Source organism: Drosophila pseudoobscura, chromosome 4 (genome assembly GCF_009870125.1).
Source record: "Drosophila pseudoobscura strain MV-25-SWS-2005 chromosome 4, UCI_Dpse_MV25, whole genome shotgun sequence".
NCBI lineage: Eukaryota > Metazoa > Arthropoda > Insecta > Diptera > Drosophilidae > Drosophila > Drosophila pseudoobscura.
Window position 1 is genome coordinate 26151350 of NC_046681.1, and position 14801 is coordinate 26166150.

Sequence of the window (14801 nt, forward strand, 5' to 3'; positions counted from 1 at the left end):
TTGTGATATTTTCAAAAGTATTTTTTATATCTATATTTATTTATTTATTTATTATATTTTATTTATTTATTATATGTTATTTATTTATTATATTTTATTTATCTATTATATTTTATTTATTTATCTTTAATATTTTATTAATTTATTTTATTCATTTATTATATTTTATTTACTTATTTATTATATTTTATTTGCGTATTGATTATATTTTATTTATTTATTTATTATATTTTATTTATTTATCATATATTCTTTTATTGAAAAAATCTGTTTAAAATCCTTGAAAAATCCATTTAAATAATTATCGAAGTGGCACCTTTTTCCGCCTGTCCCCCGAAAGTAGACCACACTAAAAAATATTGACATAAAATTGCGATAAATATGGCCATTAGGCCTTGATTGAACACTTGTGCTGGCGATGCCCCAAACAGCTTAGCCAGAAGCGGCCAGGAACAGAAACCGAGCATTCCAACATATTTAAGTAGTGTAAATTGCATAGAAAATAACTTCCGTGGCGCCCTGCTTTATGCATTATTCATATGCCTCTGGCCGCAAGGACACCCACACACCCACACACCCACACACCCACACAGACAGACAGCGATGGAGAGTGAGGGGGAGATTGCTCATACGCCGGGTTGGCCGCATAAAATATTGAAATTGTTGACCAAAACGCAATTTACGCATACATATTGCATATTGACCGATATGTGTTTGTGTTTGTATGTGTTTGTGTGTGTGTCGAGAGAGAGAGAGATTGTATTTGGAATTTGCATATTGTGTAGATTTAGCTGATTTTACTAATATTATTTCTAGTCTGTGATTTTATTTGATTTTCGTAAAGCGAAATGCATATAAATTAAGGGCTTACTGTTTTGCTCTTCTCTTTTTTTGTTTGGTTTTATTTATTAACTGGCTTTTATTCTGGCTTTGATTTCCTATAAATTCCCTTATAATTGGGTCACACACAGAAAATCCCTTTGACTTATATTTTGTTGTTGGCTTAAAGTAATTGCATTGAAGAATATTATTTGAATGGGATTTATGAAGTAAATTCAATTGAAAATATTGTATTTTGTTGTCGCTTTAAAGCTGACTTTGTGGCCAAATATTTGCTGCTTTCGATATATATTTTTAAGCCCTTTTAACTCTTTCCATTTGTTGTGCTTTTCCTACAAGACAAACAATTGCCAGACGGCTGCTCCCCCCCCCCCCCCCCCCCCACCGTCTGTGCCTCCTTGAATTTATGATTTGATTTTAATTAAAATAAATATTTAATGGCTTTCAATAAAGGGGGAACACAAACTTTTCGAGAGGGCAAAGTTGATAGAAAGTGAAAAACTCCTTTAGTTAAACAACAATCTTTCTGCTCTCTTTTTTTTCAACAGGTGTAAATAATTGAGGGCAAAAAACTTGGCCCTTATGAGGCGTGTGCCTGTGTGTGTGCCTTAATTTGATCAAAAAGGCCAGCAATATGTCCTTGCCCTGCAGGAATCACAACAATTTGCCACAGTTGTTGTCGCCACAGAACATAAATCTGCATTTGTTTATCAACTCAAGGGACAACAATCTAGATTGAAGCCCGTACGAAAAATAGACTCTGAAAAGGTTAAAGAACTGCAAATCCACACGGCCACAGCATGGCAGCAGCAGCCACAGTCAGCAGTCACTCGGTGGCGGAGGCGAACGAGGGCAAAGCGGATCTGGTGTGCGAGGAGTGCGATTATTACGGCACCACGGCCACGATACTTATCGATAGCAGCACTCAAACGGACGGCGATGAGGAGGAAGAGGAGGAGGAAGGGGAGGAGGACGATGGTGAAGCGGTGGTGAAGCCCGTTAGGACCAAATTGGCGCAAATTGTGGAGGAGGCTGAGGCGGAAGCGGAGACCGAGGCGGACACACCAGCCACAAATGGCATGCGAAATATCGATAGCGATAGTGTTCGTTGCCCTCCACATGATAGTAATGGCATCGATAACGATAACAGCCTAGATATCGAAACAAACAGCGTGATTGGTGAGGGCCATGCCTTGGAGGAGGCCGAAGAGGAGCACATTCCAAAACCCAGTGAAGATCAGATGGAAGATATGGAAGCCGTAGAAGAAGTGGAACGGGAAGAAGCACAGGAAGAAGAGGAGGAAGAAGGGCAGGTGGAGCTGGAGCTGGAAGAAGTCGATGAAGACCAAGATCAGATCGATAGCGTGGCCCGTCTCACAGGACTTGCCCTGGAGATGGGCTATGCCCGCATCATAGACTACGATAACTTTCGCATCATCGAGCATGTCATCGAAAGCGACGATGATGGGGATGCGGATGGGGATGCGGATGTGGCCCAAGGACCGGCAGCCAGTAGCTCGCAGGAACTGCAGCAGGCGTGCCACGATTTGGTGACTTTCATCGGTGAAAGTTATCAGGTAATCGATAGGTCAGGCAATCACGCCCACTACCAATCGCCAGCCCTGGTGCCGATAGTCGATAACAACAACAACAATCGAGCAAGCAACGACAGCCGTGTGGCCCCAGCGACGGGTCGTAAGCCATCGAATGGAATGGATGGAGCAGAGCAACTAAATCAAAATCCCTCCACAAGCAGCACAGCCGCTGTGGCAGCAGGGGCCGGGTCCACCAGCAGCACCAGCAGTGCCTTGATTAAGGCATATAAATCGAATCTGACACCATTGGCGCCGCCCTTTCAGCCAGCCGCATTGAAGGCCAAGCAGCAATCGGCTGCAGGGGGCACCACCACCACCAGCAACATGTCACTTGCAACGACAACCACATCGCAGAGCAGCTCCAGCACCAGCACGCTGTATGCGGCCTACGAGCAGACAACGGTCTACTATCAGCAGCAAATGATGCAGCAGCAGCTGCAGCTCCCACTCTTGCAACAGCAACAGTTGTCCCCCAAGCAGCAGCAGCAGCAGCAGCAGCAACAGCAACAGCAACAACATTGTGCTCAACATGGTGGCATGCCGCACATTCATTTGCCAGCGGGCACGGGAAACGGCGCCCAATTGCTGCCCGTGCAATTGATTACCTTGACGCCAACAGCAGGAGGCGCTGCAACGGCAGCAACAGTAGGAGCCACCGCCCCCACAGTGGCTGCAACAGTCGCTGCCGGGGCATCAGCGGTGGCAGCAGCAGCTCCGACAGCGGCAACATCTTTGACTGGCGCCGCTTGGCCACTTGTGGAGGCGCCAATTTACATAGACATCAATGGGGAATATCGTAGCTTTTGCCCGGCACACGGACCACCAGCAGGGACGGGGCCAAATGGCGCCATAGCCCATCACCATCATCATGGCCATGCCCATGCCCATTCCCATGCTCATTCCCATCCGCACGCACATCATCCCCATGCCCACGCCCATGCCCATCATCCCCATTCCCATCTGGCACAGCAGCAGCAGCAGCAACAACAGCAACATCTTCATCATCAGCAGCAACAACAGCAGCAGCTTCATCATCATCATCAGCAACATGGCCAACATCAGCAACATTCGGCGGCAGTGGCCGCTGTGACAAATGCAGCAGCCTCAGCGCCTCGTTTGTTGCTGCAACTGGACGTTGCAACTGTCCAGCAACAGCAGCAGCAGCAACAACAACAGCAACAGCAACAACAACAGCAACAGCAACAAATCGTTGCCGCTGGCAAACGCAGCAAAGTTTATCGAGGTGAGTGGCCGTTTTATGACATTTGTTGTACAGTTTTTATACGCTCATGATGCCCCTGCCCCTGCCCCATGGCTATTTGGAGTCCATATAGGAGTATATATAGACCATATACTATATAGTATATAGTATGTGTAGTTTTGTCCAGCCTGCAATAGCCCTACACGAGTATCCCCAAGTCTCTTCCCTGAAAACTTTGGCCATTACTTTATGCTTTGATTCATGAGAGATAGTCCTGCTCCGCCTCCTGTGTCCCCCTTTGCGGTTGGGGCTCCTGCATCCTGGCCTGGCCCATTCAGGGGTTTAATCAGTTAAGCAAAGCCAACAGAGTTGGCCTGGACTGGCCTCTCTCGGCCCAGTCCCAGCCCGGTCAGGGGTTAAAATTAATTTCGAAGCCGTTGGGCGTTTTGGTTGCTGTGCGGCGCTCCTTTTGTGTGATTGTTTGCACTCTCGGAAGCCAAGGGGGGCAAAAGCCATGAGTAAGTTCTTCGGTTTGTTTGTTTGTTTGGTTTATTTGCCAAATAATCTGTTTGTTTGGCTATGCAATAAGTAGTTCTCGGGTTGACATAGCCAGATTGTACTGTACTCTGTTCTGTGAAGATTAAACAGAAAGAGTCAAAGGTGGACTTGCAAATTGAGAGGTAATTGCCTGGGGTTTGACCCCAGGAGTGGAAAATATACCTGGGGCTATGCACAAAAGCTTGTCTAGGACTTAGGCCGGCAGTAAAACTATTAAAATATCTAGGATATCCTGTGACAGAGCCCCCAAGGGTCTTTCCACCTTTCTGTCAGGGATAACCTTTTGCTCTGCTTTCCTTTCCTTTCCATCGTGTCCTGAAAACAGTATCACTTCTCAAATCGCATATCAGAGATATTCTGCCTTCCACTCTTTTTTAACGCCCGACACCTGGCTGCCGCCCCTCTCCCCCTCCACCCACCCCCCTCTCTGTGTCATCTAATCCGTTTCACTTTTGACCATTTTTCCGCTGTGAATGAAACCAGGAATTGTTTCAATTTGCATCGAGAGTTCTCTGGTTCTCTGGATCTCTGGTATGGATTTCCCCAACCCCAACCCCAACCCCATCTGTATCCGTATCCGGCTCCGTTTAATTGTAGATGTGGCATCTCTCTCCCTCTCTCTCTCTCGGATCAATCCGTAGTGCATATGGAAGTCATCCTCGCCGAGGCGCCGACGGCTGTGTGTTTGTATGCAGATGACACTGTGTCACCAGAGTCGCCTATGGCTCCCCCTTCCCCCTCCCTCCCCCCGCCATTGCATTGCCAAAAGAGCCACGTCCTGTTTTCTGGCCATTTTGTAGGTCCTTCTTTCCTTTTTACTGGTCCGCCACACGCTGTGGTCTTATGGACTCCTCGATGTCCCCCCCCCTTTTGACCCTTTTCGCACGCACACACCGCGCTTTTCCCACACACAGAGAATGGTTTGTCCATTTTTCCCCCCTTTGTTGTGCCGGTTTTTCGCCAATTTTCACTTACACATACGAGTTTTACAATTTTTTAAGCAATTTTTTTTCTTGCGCTGCCACCCCAAAAGGCTTTTTGCCAAAAACCATTGTTTTATCTCTGTTTAGCCATCAAGCGGCCCTCTGCCGCTCTACCCCTCTACCCCTCTGCCCCTCTGCCGCTCTCCTGCTTGCCCTCTCTTTATCCCCATCTTTGTCTTTCGACTTCTGTTTGTGTCTCTTTCGCCGTTGTATTTCATTTGCCTTTTACTGTACATTGTCGCCATTTTGCTGATTTCATTTCAAGGATGTTCCAAGAAAAAAAAATCAAGGGGATTTTTGGAATAAATTTGGGTTTTAGGTTTAGAGTTTTTTTTGGGAAGATGGAAAGGAAAGTATGGAAAAAACCTTCTTTTACGAAACTAAGGGCCTTCCAAAGGATCCATTCCATAAGATCTGGTGAGTAGAATCCCTATAAACTTCGGTTTTCACTGAGCATCAAATATCTACTAAAATTAGCGAAAATAAAATCTTCAGAAAATCTATAAAACTTTCAAAATCAAAAGTGGCTTTAAAACCGCGATACCCAAAATATTTCCACCAGAGAAAAGGTATTTTGGAACCTGCGAATCACTTTGGTTTGTTAGTTTTTCTGCCCGAGTGTGTGTGTGTGTGTGTGTGTGTGCAAAGTGCGTAGCATGTGGCATGCATCATTCGCCTCAGTCAGTCGCCTGTCGGCTGTCGCCAACGTGCATCCCCATCCCCTTCCCCATCCCCCATCCCCATCCACACGTCCGTGTCCATGTGGCACGTCCATGTAGCATGTCCACTTCGATGTCCCCCATGTCCAGTGTCAATTTGTACCATCTCCATTGGCTTTTGGCTGGCAGTTGAGAGAATTCCTTTTCCATTTTCCATTTTTAACATACCGGTTTTTTTTTTCCTTCCCTTTTTTTTTTGGGCTCTAGCCAGTGCAGGATCAGCCGCCTGTTGTCATAATTTTAGCACTCACTGTGCATGCTTCATACACTTTTTTGCAGAGAGGGTATGTTGGTTTTGATCAGCTGTTAAAATAAGTTTTGGGTCTTTAATCGGGGGTAAGGAATGGAGGCAAACCCTTGGAGTTTTTGGTGCAAATCAAAGTCCTCCCAACTGTAGTTCTAGGTCTTCCTTTGATAGTTTTCATCATTGATCCATCTGGAAGGGTTCTATAAGGTATCATTGCCATCTTTCCTTTCCTTCCACCAACTTTTCCGCTGCAGCTTCGGCGCTGACTGGCAATGGGTTTTCAGCTTTTTGAATGGCACTGGGAAACCCTTCCCCTCCCCACCATTCCACTCTCTTTCCCTCTTTTAATGTCATTTTCTCTGGGTTTTTTTGTCGTTGTTTATTTTTCGGGTTGTAATTTATTTGGGGCTCGTTGTTGGTAGACGGCATCCCATTGGTTTATGGCTTGTAAGTTGTTTATTATTAATGTTTGGCTTATGCTTGGGCCTCCGGTTTGAGGGGCCCGCACTTGCTGCACTTTACGGGCATGAGCTCATAATGAAGTCATAGTTATCTGCCCCACCCTGCCCCCCTCCCTACCCCCGACTTTGACTCTATTTCTGCTGTGGCTGTGGCCTCTCCCGTTTTTACCATATTTGTTGGCCATAAAATATACGCGTATGCGTCATATTGCGACAATGGTATGTCGCTGTCGCGGTCTCTATCTCTTTCCCACTCATTTTCCGCTTTTCCAGCTTCCAAAGAATCCCGCTCCGCTCCCATTTGCAATCTCTGCTGCAAGTTCATGTGTGTGCATTAGCAGCTCTTATATAATGCATTGCGTGGCATTAGTCATGGGGTGTCTGCTGCGATATCTGTCTCTCTGTCTGTCTACAAGGCTAGGAGGTGGTCCTATCTTTGTCTCAAGTCCTCTTCCCCTTCCCCATGTTTGCCTCTGGGGTTTGTCGGCTTAACTCCCTTGATACTTGTCGAAATTGAGGAAACTGCCACTTGCTTAGGGTTTCTGTTCACCAAAACTCTGAGAACATCAATAAGGAAATGTGGCGAGTGGTTCTTTGATGAATTTGTATTAAGACATACCCAAAATCGTGGAAAATCACATACTATCCTTCAAGAACTTGTCTGTCTTCTGGCAAAGCCTATAAAATACCCAAATATTGCAGCCAGTAACAAATTGCATTTGAATTTCTTGTCCTAACCTTCTTCTCTGAATGCAACCCTGCTCTCTACTCGGCTTCTGTCTGCCTTGGGCGGCTAAGTCGGTCCCAGAATCCAGGGACAACATGCACGGGCCTTGGAGAGGCGCAGAAAAGACTTGATTTTCAATCCGTAGAGTGGCAAAAGTCGGTCCCAAGGAAAGGAAACACAATAGAAGTCTCTACTAATAAATCAAAAAATATAAATAAATATGTTTAAGGAATATTCCAGGAAAATAGCAGGTCAATAGCTGCACATCTAGGAGTTCTATACATATTAAAAACGATCTTTAGATAAACATATCCATAAACCCACTCCAACTAAAGATTTACGTAGAAATCTCCCCTTTTGCAGACCAAAATATACAACATTTCCATGTACACTGCTCGTCAATAGATTAGACCCAACCATTCTTGCATTGAAATTTGATTTTCTAACTTTTTATTTTGAAAGAATTGAAAAAAAGTTAATTCTTGAAGTATGTTATTCAAAAAAGTAGAGAAATTTAGCAAAATAATGTTTCTTAAAGCTGTGTTAAATAAGTTACTTTTTTCTTGGTCACTAGAAAAGATGCACTACAAATAATTAATTTTTTTAGGGAAAAAGTTACTTATATTAGAATTTAATTTTGAGATATAGTAAATCTTCGATGTATTAAAAAAAGAGAACAAAATAGTTTCAATAATGACTACTGCCTCCCTGGTTCGAAATAACTTCATCTAGCCGGTCCTTCATGGAATAAAACAGGGAGTCCACGTGGTTTAGGGAAATCTTGCTCCAGGCACGTTGAATTTTCTTTCCTCCTTTGTAGGTGAAGATTTTTGTTTTTATTGATTTCGAAATTTCATTGCCGTACACATTTTGCATAAAAGTTTCCCCAAGCTCTTCCTTTAAGCTGTTGGATAAATATTAGTTTCACAACTATCTAATAGTGTTATACCCATTTAAACCAATTGAGCCTGATGTCAATCTGCCGGCAAGCCAAATCATTGGCTCGTTGAAACTCATTTCATTTGACTTTTAGACAGGGCTGTTTATCTTTGCAAGTTTTCTGCTCGAAAGCCGCAATCTATCTTTAACACTCTCAATTGTCGGTAGTTGTCGGGCAACGTGCAACGCGGTAGTCAACACACACACACGTGCCACAAATGACAAACAGTTGGGGAAAAAGTTTTTAATGAAATGCTAAAAACTTCTACGGGGGGGGGGGGGGGGGGGGGGGGGGGGGGGGGGGGGGGGTTGGGATGGAGGGGGGGTTTTGGCCATGTGTTGACACCAATTTTTGCAACTTTCAATCAGCTTTTTGGCCCACACACACACACCGACAACTTGGTCTAACAATCCGGCTCAAGTCGAACTTAATTAAAGCGCTTTAAGCGCTCGAGATGCAAAAGGGATTTTGTCACAGAGAACGGGAGAGAGAGGGGGGTAGGGGGAGAGAGAGAGGCGCACATTTACGGTTGGATTGTTTCGCAAATTGGCGAGTTGTAGACCAAAAACCAAACATGACAAACAAGCAAACTTTTCGCTTTGTCTATCTGTCGCTGTCGCTGTCGCTGTGTGTATTTCTGTGGTTCAGGATGTGGTGGCCAGGCTCGAAGGATAGTCGAGTGGCCAGCGAGGAGCTTGCCCCATCCATCGTTTCCATGGGGCGTGAAATTTATCTCAACCTTTAAAAGCTTTCTGCTGCTGCTAGAAGAAAACATTTCAACCAGAATTATGTCCCATTATAATTGTCACAAAGTCTGGCCACAGATTGCAGGCCACAATTTAATTGGTAGCAACAACCAAAAAAGGGATCCATAAACCCCACCAAAAAGATGGAGCACCCCACCAAAAAATGGAGCTAACTCCACTCTCAAATAACACAGAAATATATCCAAAGATCCTAATAAGAACAAGATGCACAGAGAGGCAAGTGCAACAATTGAAAATGTTGCCTAAAGGGTTAGGGTCTGGGCTGGGGGGTAAAAGTTTCTTAGTCATGGGCAAAAAGTTTCTCCAGCTGCCAAGGAAAAGTGCAGCAGAGGCAGGAGTGCCGTGCCCTGCCACGCCGTGCCGCACATATGTTGGAGAAGCCTCTGCGGTTGCCTTCAACTTTGTTAAATGCCACAACCGTGTGTGCTTAACCCCTAAAAACATAACCCAGGAAAACGGACTCTCCTCCTAACTATGCTTTACTCTTTACTTTGTCTATGGGGTGTTGTACAACGTGAAGCTGCACAGAGTACATATATCCTATATCCACGCATATATGGAAAACTTCTGAAACACGGCGAAAAGGAGGGGGTGGAGGAGGAGCAGGAGCAGGAGCAGGAGGAGTATCACGTATGCGTGATGGGGAATTGATTTAATTTGTTTGAGTTTTAGCCAGCAGGAAGTAGAACTATGATAAGGGCTTAGATGTGCACCAAATGCTGTGGCAAATTTAAGTTAAGAAAGCTTTAAGCGGCTTACAAAAGCTGCTTGGTGGCTGGGTAAATGGAAAATATGTGAGCAAATTTGCTCCGACATTCAGGCGAAAATTACTTCGAGTGGAAAACAATGTTCTGTAATTCATTTTTAACTAATTGATTTGATTGCTTTTGATCCGCCAAACAGAATTTAATTGGTGTAATTTTTACATATCAATATATTTACAAAGCAAATAAAAGTATAAATGGTAAGGAACAAAATTCGTCTCTTTTATCACTTACCCATAATCCTGTTCGAGTCTTAGGAAACTGATGAATTGCGAAGTTACGACGAAACAGCGCCGAAACCGCGCCGAAACCGAAAAGAAACCGCGCCGAAACCGAAGTCAAAACGCGCAAAACGATTTCCAAAAAGAGCACAAATTCAGGCATTCTTTATTAATGTAAGGTGAGGCACAAGAGGGCGGAAGTTCGTGTAGACACACTAGACAAGAGAGAGTCAGATCAGCAGAGCTGGGAATTCCTCACCCTATTACGAACTTCACTTGGAGCGAGAGCACTCTCTCCTTTTTTATTCTCTTCTTCACTGCATCCCGCTACTACTTGGGAGTGGGAAAGGAACAAAACTTGACCAATTTTCAAGCACGCACGCACACACACACATACATATGGCTGGAACTCACGTGATCAAACGAAAAAAAAGCGAGACGAAAAAATAACACATTTTAGATTTTGGCACATGAAAAAAAGAAATTATGCAAAAATAATATGTTTATCTGCATATAAATCAAACATTTCACATATACAGCACACATTGATGCGCTTTTCCTTCATCAAGCTACCTTTTTGTTGCCATTTTCTTTTCTCTGCGCCCCCGGCCTTGACCAAACACTTGTCTTTGCCTTAAAACACATTTCCTTGCACTGAAACACTTTTTTTGTACACCAAATTTCACTACACACCTCCGCGATTTTTTACCCGTTGTATTTTTCACCATTTTCCAGGTTTTAACGAACTAAAACGCAGAGCCGACTTGCGTTTTACCGACGGAAAAATGAAAGTGAGAGCGCTGCAAATGCCTTCATTCCTTGATCTCCTTCTCCTCTTCTTATTTTCTCTCTCTCCCGCGCACTATTCGGGTATTTTTGCAAAAACGAAAAGTGAAACGGAAAAAAGGGATAAAACGGAACATTAACACATTTTAGATTATTTCACATGAAAAAAAGAATGTAAAAAAGAAAATAATATACATATATATAACATATATTGTATACATATATACACTTATCACAAATTGCGCACTTTTTCTTCGTAGATCTGCATTTATGCCGCCTTTTTGTTTTTTTTGCGCCCCCGCCCTTTATTCAACACATTTTCTTGCACAAAACACATTTATTTTGTAAATTTGTATATTAACTTCATTTCACACATCTGCGCGACATTTTTCCGATGGATTTTTCACCATTTTCCCGATTTTCACGAATTTAAACGCTGAGCTGACTTTAGAACGCACGCTTGGCCCGGGTGAAAAAACTGCAGTGAGAGCGGAGCAAATGCGTTCATTCTTTGATCTCTCATTCTGCTGCCAAGGGCGTACCCAGTATTTCGCGAAGGGGGCCTGTGATTGTTACGCATAAGATAATGCTGTTACATGTATTTGGAAAAATTGATTCGGGAAAAACTTCTTGTTTACATATGCAACGAAAATTTAATAAAAATTGGTTTCTTGTATTAAGCATGCTGGAAGGGGGGACAGCTTAGCCCCTTCTGGCCTCTGGGTACGCCCTTGACTGCTACTCTTCCTAAATTCCATCTCTCCTCCCACGCACTCGTCAACAGCTTAGGCTCACGATGAAATTACACTCACTCGAAGCTTGCTCTCTTCTCGGGTCTTTTTTGCACAGTACAACAGCAAACTTGGTGCTTCTCTCTCTCACCAAACAATCACTCTCAGCAGTGCGGAGCGTATTATAAGACTCAATAGAAAACTAACGGATAATTTGATCAAAGAGCGGTCAAAAGAGTGTGGGAGTGGGAGTGAAATGGAGTGACTGCTGAGGGTGTTACAGTGCGCGGTTAAGGTGCAGCGTATGGTGAAATTACCAATCTCAATGAAATTAATTGATCTCGCATTGCAGTAGCAGAGGATAAAGACAAGGAGTGCAGTTGAGCTAAGCAAAAGTAGCCGAGAAAAAGTAGGATAGAGGGCAAATGGGAAGAAGAGTAGGAGAGCATAGAATGAACGCATTTGCATCGCTCTCACTCAAATTTTTCACCCGGGGCCAAGCGTGCGTTCGTAAGACTGCTCCGCGTTTTAATTCGGGAAAATCGGAGAAAATGGTAAAAAATCCAAAGGGAAAAACGTCACGGAGATGTGTGAAGTGAAGTTTAGTGTTGTGATGCAGTGATTATATAAAAAATGTGTTTTTATCGCAAGAAAATGTGTTTGATCATGGGCGAGGGCGCAGTAAGAGGCAACATGGCGACAAAAAGGCAGCTCGTTGAAGGAAAAGTGCGGCAAAGGGTGATAGTTATGTTCAATGTTTAATATAAATGTAGAAAAATATATTATTTTAGCATCATTTCTTTTTTTTCATGTGCCCAAATCTAAAGTTTGTTCTTTTCCGTTGTGTCGCTTTTTTTTCCGTTTAGTTTTCGCAAAAGTAACCGAATAGAGCGTGGGAGAGAGAGAGCAATTAGGAAGAGTAGCAGGAGAGCATAGAACGAATGCATTTGCGCCGCTCTCACTTTCATTTTTTTCCCCGCTCGAAGCGTGCGTTCTAAAGTCAGCTCCGCGTTTAAATTCGTGAAAATCGGGAAAATGGTGAAAAATCCATCGGAAAAATGTCGCGCAGATGTGTGAAATGAAGTTAATATACAAATTTACAAAATAAATGTGTTTTGTGCAAGAAAATGTGTTGAATAAAGGGCGGGGGCGCAAAAAAAACAAAAAGGCGGCATAAATGCAGATCTACGAAGAAAAAGTGCGCAATTTGTGATATGTGTATATATGTATATAATATATGTTATATATATGTAGAAAAACATATTGTTTTTGCTTACATTCTGTTTTTTCATGTGAAATAATCTAAAATGTGTTAATGTTCCCTTTTTTTGTTTCGCTTTTCGTTTTTGTAAAATTACCCGAATAGAGCGCGGGAGAGAGAGCAAATAAGAAGAGGAGAAGGAGATCAAGGAATGAAGGCATTTGCAGCGCTCTCACTTTAATTTTTCCGTCGGTAAAACGCACGGTTCGTAAGTCGGCTCTGCGTTTTATTTCGTTAAAACCTGGAAAATGGTGAAAAATACAACGGGTAAAATATCGCGGAGGGGGTTTGGTGTACAAAAAAAGTGTTTCAGTGCAAGGAAATGTGTTTTAAGGCAAAGACAAGTGTTTGGTCAAGGGCAGGGGCGCAGAGAAAAGAAAAAAAGAAACTCGATGTAGGAAAAGCGCATCAATGTGTGCTGTATATGTGAAATGTTTGATTTATATGCAGATAAACATATTATTTTTGCATAATTTATTTTTTTCATGTGCCAAAATCTAAAATGTGTTATTTTTCATCTCCTTTTTTTTCGTTTCATCACGTGAGTTCCATCCATATGTGTGTGTGTGCGTGCTTGAAAATTCGTCAAGTTTTGTTCCTTTCCCACTCCCACGTAGTAGCGGGATGCAGTGAAGAAGATAATCAAAAAGGAGAGAGTGCTCTCGCTCCAAGTGAAGTTCATAAAAGGGTGAGGCATTCCCAGCTCTGCTGATCTGACTCTCTCTTGTCTTGCGTGTCTACACGAATTTCCGACCTCTTGTGCCTCACCTCATATTAATAAAGAATGCCTAAGCTTTGTGCTCTTATTGGAAGTCATTTTGTGCGTTTCTACTGCGGTTTTGTCGTAACTTCGCAATCGTAAGAATCGTAAGAAGCGAAGCAAGATTATGGGTAAGTGAGAAAAGAGACGAAAGAAATTATGTTGTTCCTTACCATTTATACCTTTATTTTCTTACCAATGATTATAGGAGCATATGCACTTGATTTTCAAACCCGATACTCGAAAAGGGAATATGGTGTATTAGATTTGTTTGGAAGCAATCTTTTCCGACCCCATTAATTATAAATATTCTGGATCAGAATCAAGAGCCGAGTCGATATAGCCACGTTTGTCTGTCCGTTTGTCTAGATCTGAGAGACTCAAACAACCCCCTTGGAGTATCGGGTATATGTATGTACATATGTAAATGTACAACGTTCGCCCTCGTTTAATGTTGGAGCTTGCCATTTTGAAATGTGCAAACAAAACCTGAATTATTTCAGTATGAAATTGATTATAAACTTACTTGTTTATTAATCTTGTTTGCAATGAAAGCTCTCGGTAATAAAGAGGTTATTAAAATAATAAAAAACCATTGAATGAAAGTCTAACAAATCCCATAATTGCTAAAGTTTAAAAGCATTTCTCAGTCAACGATTTCGTGTGGGTTTTATTGAATATTAATTGTATATTTTATGGCAAATAAACGCATCTGATGACACCTGAAAGCCATAGCAGCTTTAAAAGTTTTTCCACCTGTTCGAAAAGTTTTCAAATAAAATCACTCTGATGAGATCTTAAAATATCCATCTTACTTTCAAAGTTACCCGTACTTTCATCATTTTCCCCAAGTCCAGGCGGAGTCTGTTGTCCCGTTTTCAATCTTAAATAAGTTCACCAAAGATCGGGTGGGTCCTTCTACACTAAGCACTTGACTGCATTTCCTTTGGTTTTTACCTTTTGAACTTCTGGCAAAGAGATGCCAGGATAATGCATTTGACAGTTGCTGTAGTTTTTCTCTTTCCATTTTTTTCGTTCTATTTTTTCACACATTTTTTTTTTGTGTTGCCGCCGGGTTTTGTAGGATTTTTGTGGGGTTTTGAATTCGGCAGCAGTTCTTAAAGGGATTTAAATTTTGATGTTTCGATTATGTTGATACCCTAGGGTAGGGTCTTAGAATTTTGGAAATGAAGGAACGCAATTTTTAGTAAAAAATCTAAGATATTTTCAGAGAAATTCT

The 14801-nt window shown here is 42.6% G+C and overlaps 1 protein-coding gene and 1 long non-coding RNA gene across 2 annotated transcripts in view; both read left to right on the forward strand.

The window, feature by feature from the left end:
* Positions 1-14801, forward strand: part of mtgo (miles to go) — a 131064-nt gene that overhangs the window by 15180 nt on the left and 101083 nt on the right. Inside the window, exon 2 of the mRNA XM_033380874.1 lies at positions 1389-3678. Coding sequence (XP_033236765.1) covers positions 1641-3678 — 2038 coding nt within the window. The 5' untranslated portion in view covers positions 1389-1640. The remainder of the gene's footprint in view (positions 1-1388; positions 3679-14801) is intronic.
* Positions 12116-12440, forward strand: LOC117184245 (uncharacterized). The gene is made up of 2 exons (XR_004469538.1): positions 12116-12278; positions 12407-12440. It is a non-coding gene; the product is annotated as an uncharacterized lncRNA (long non-coding RNA).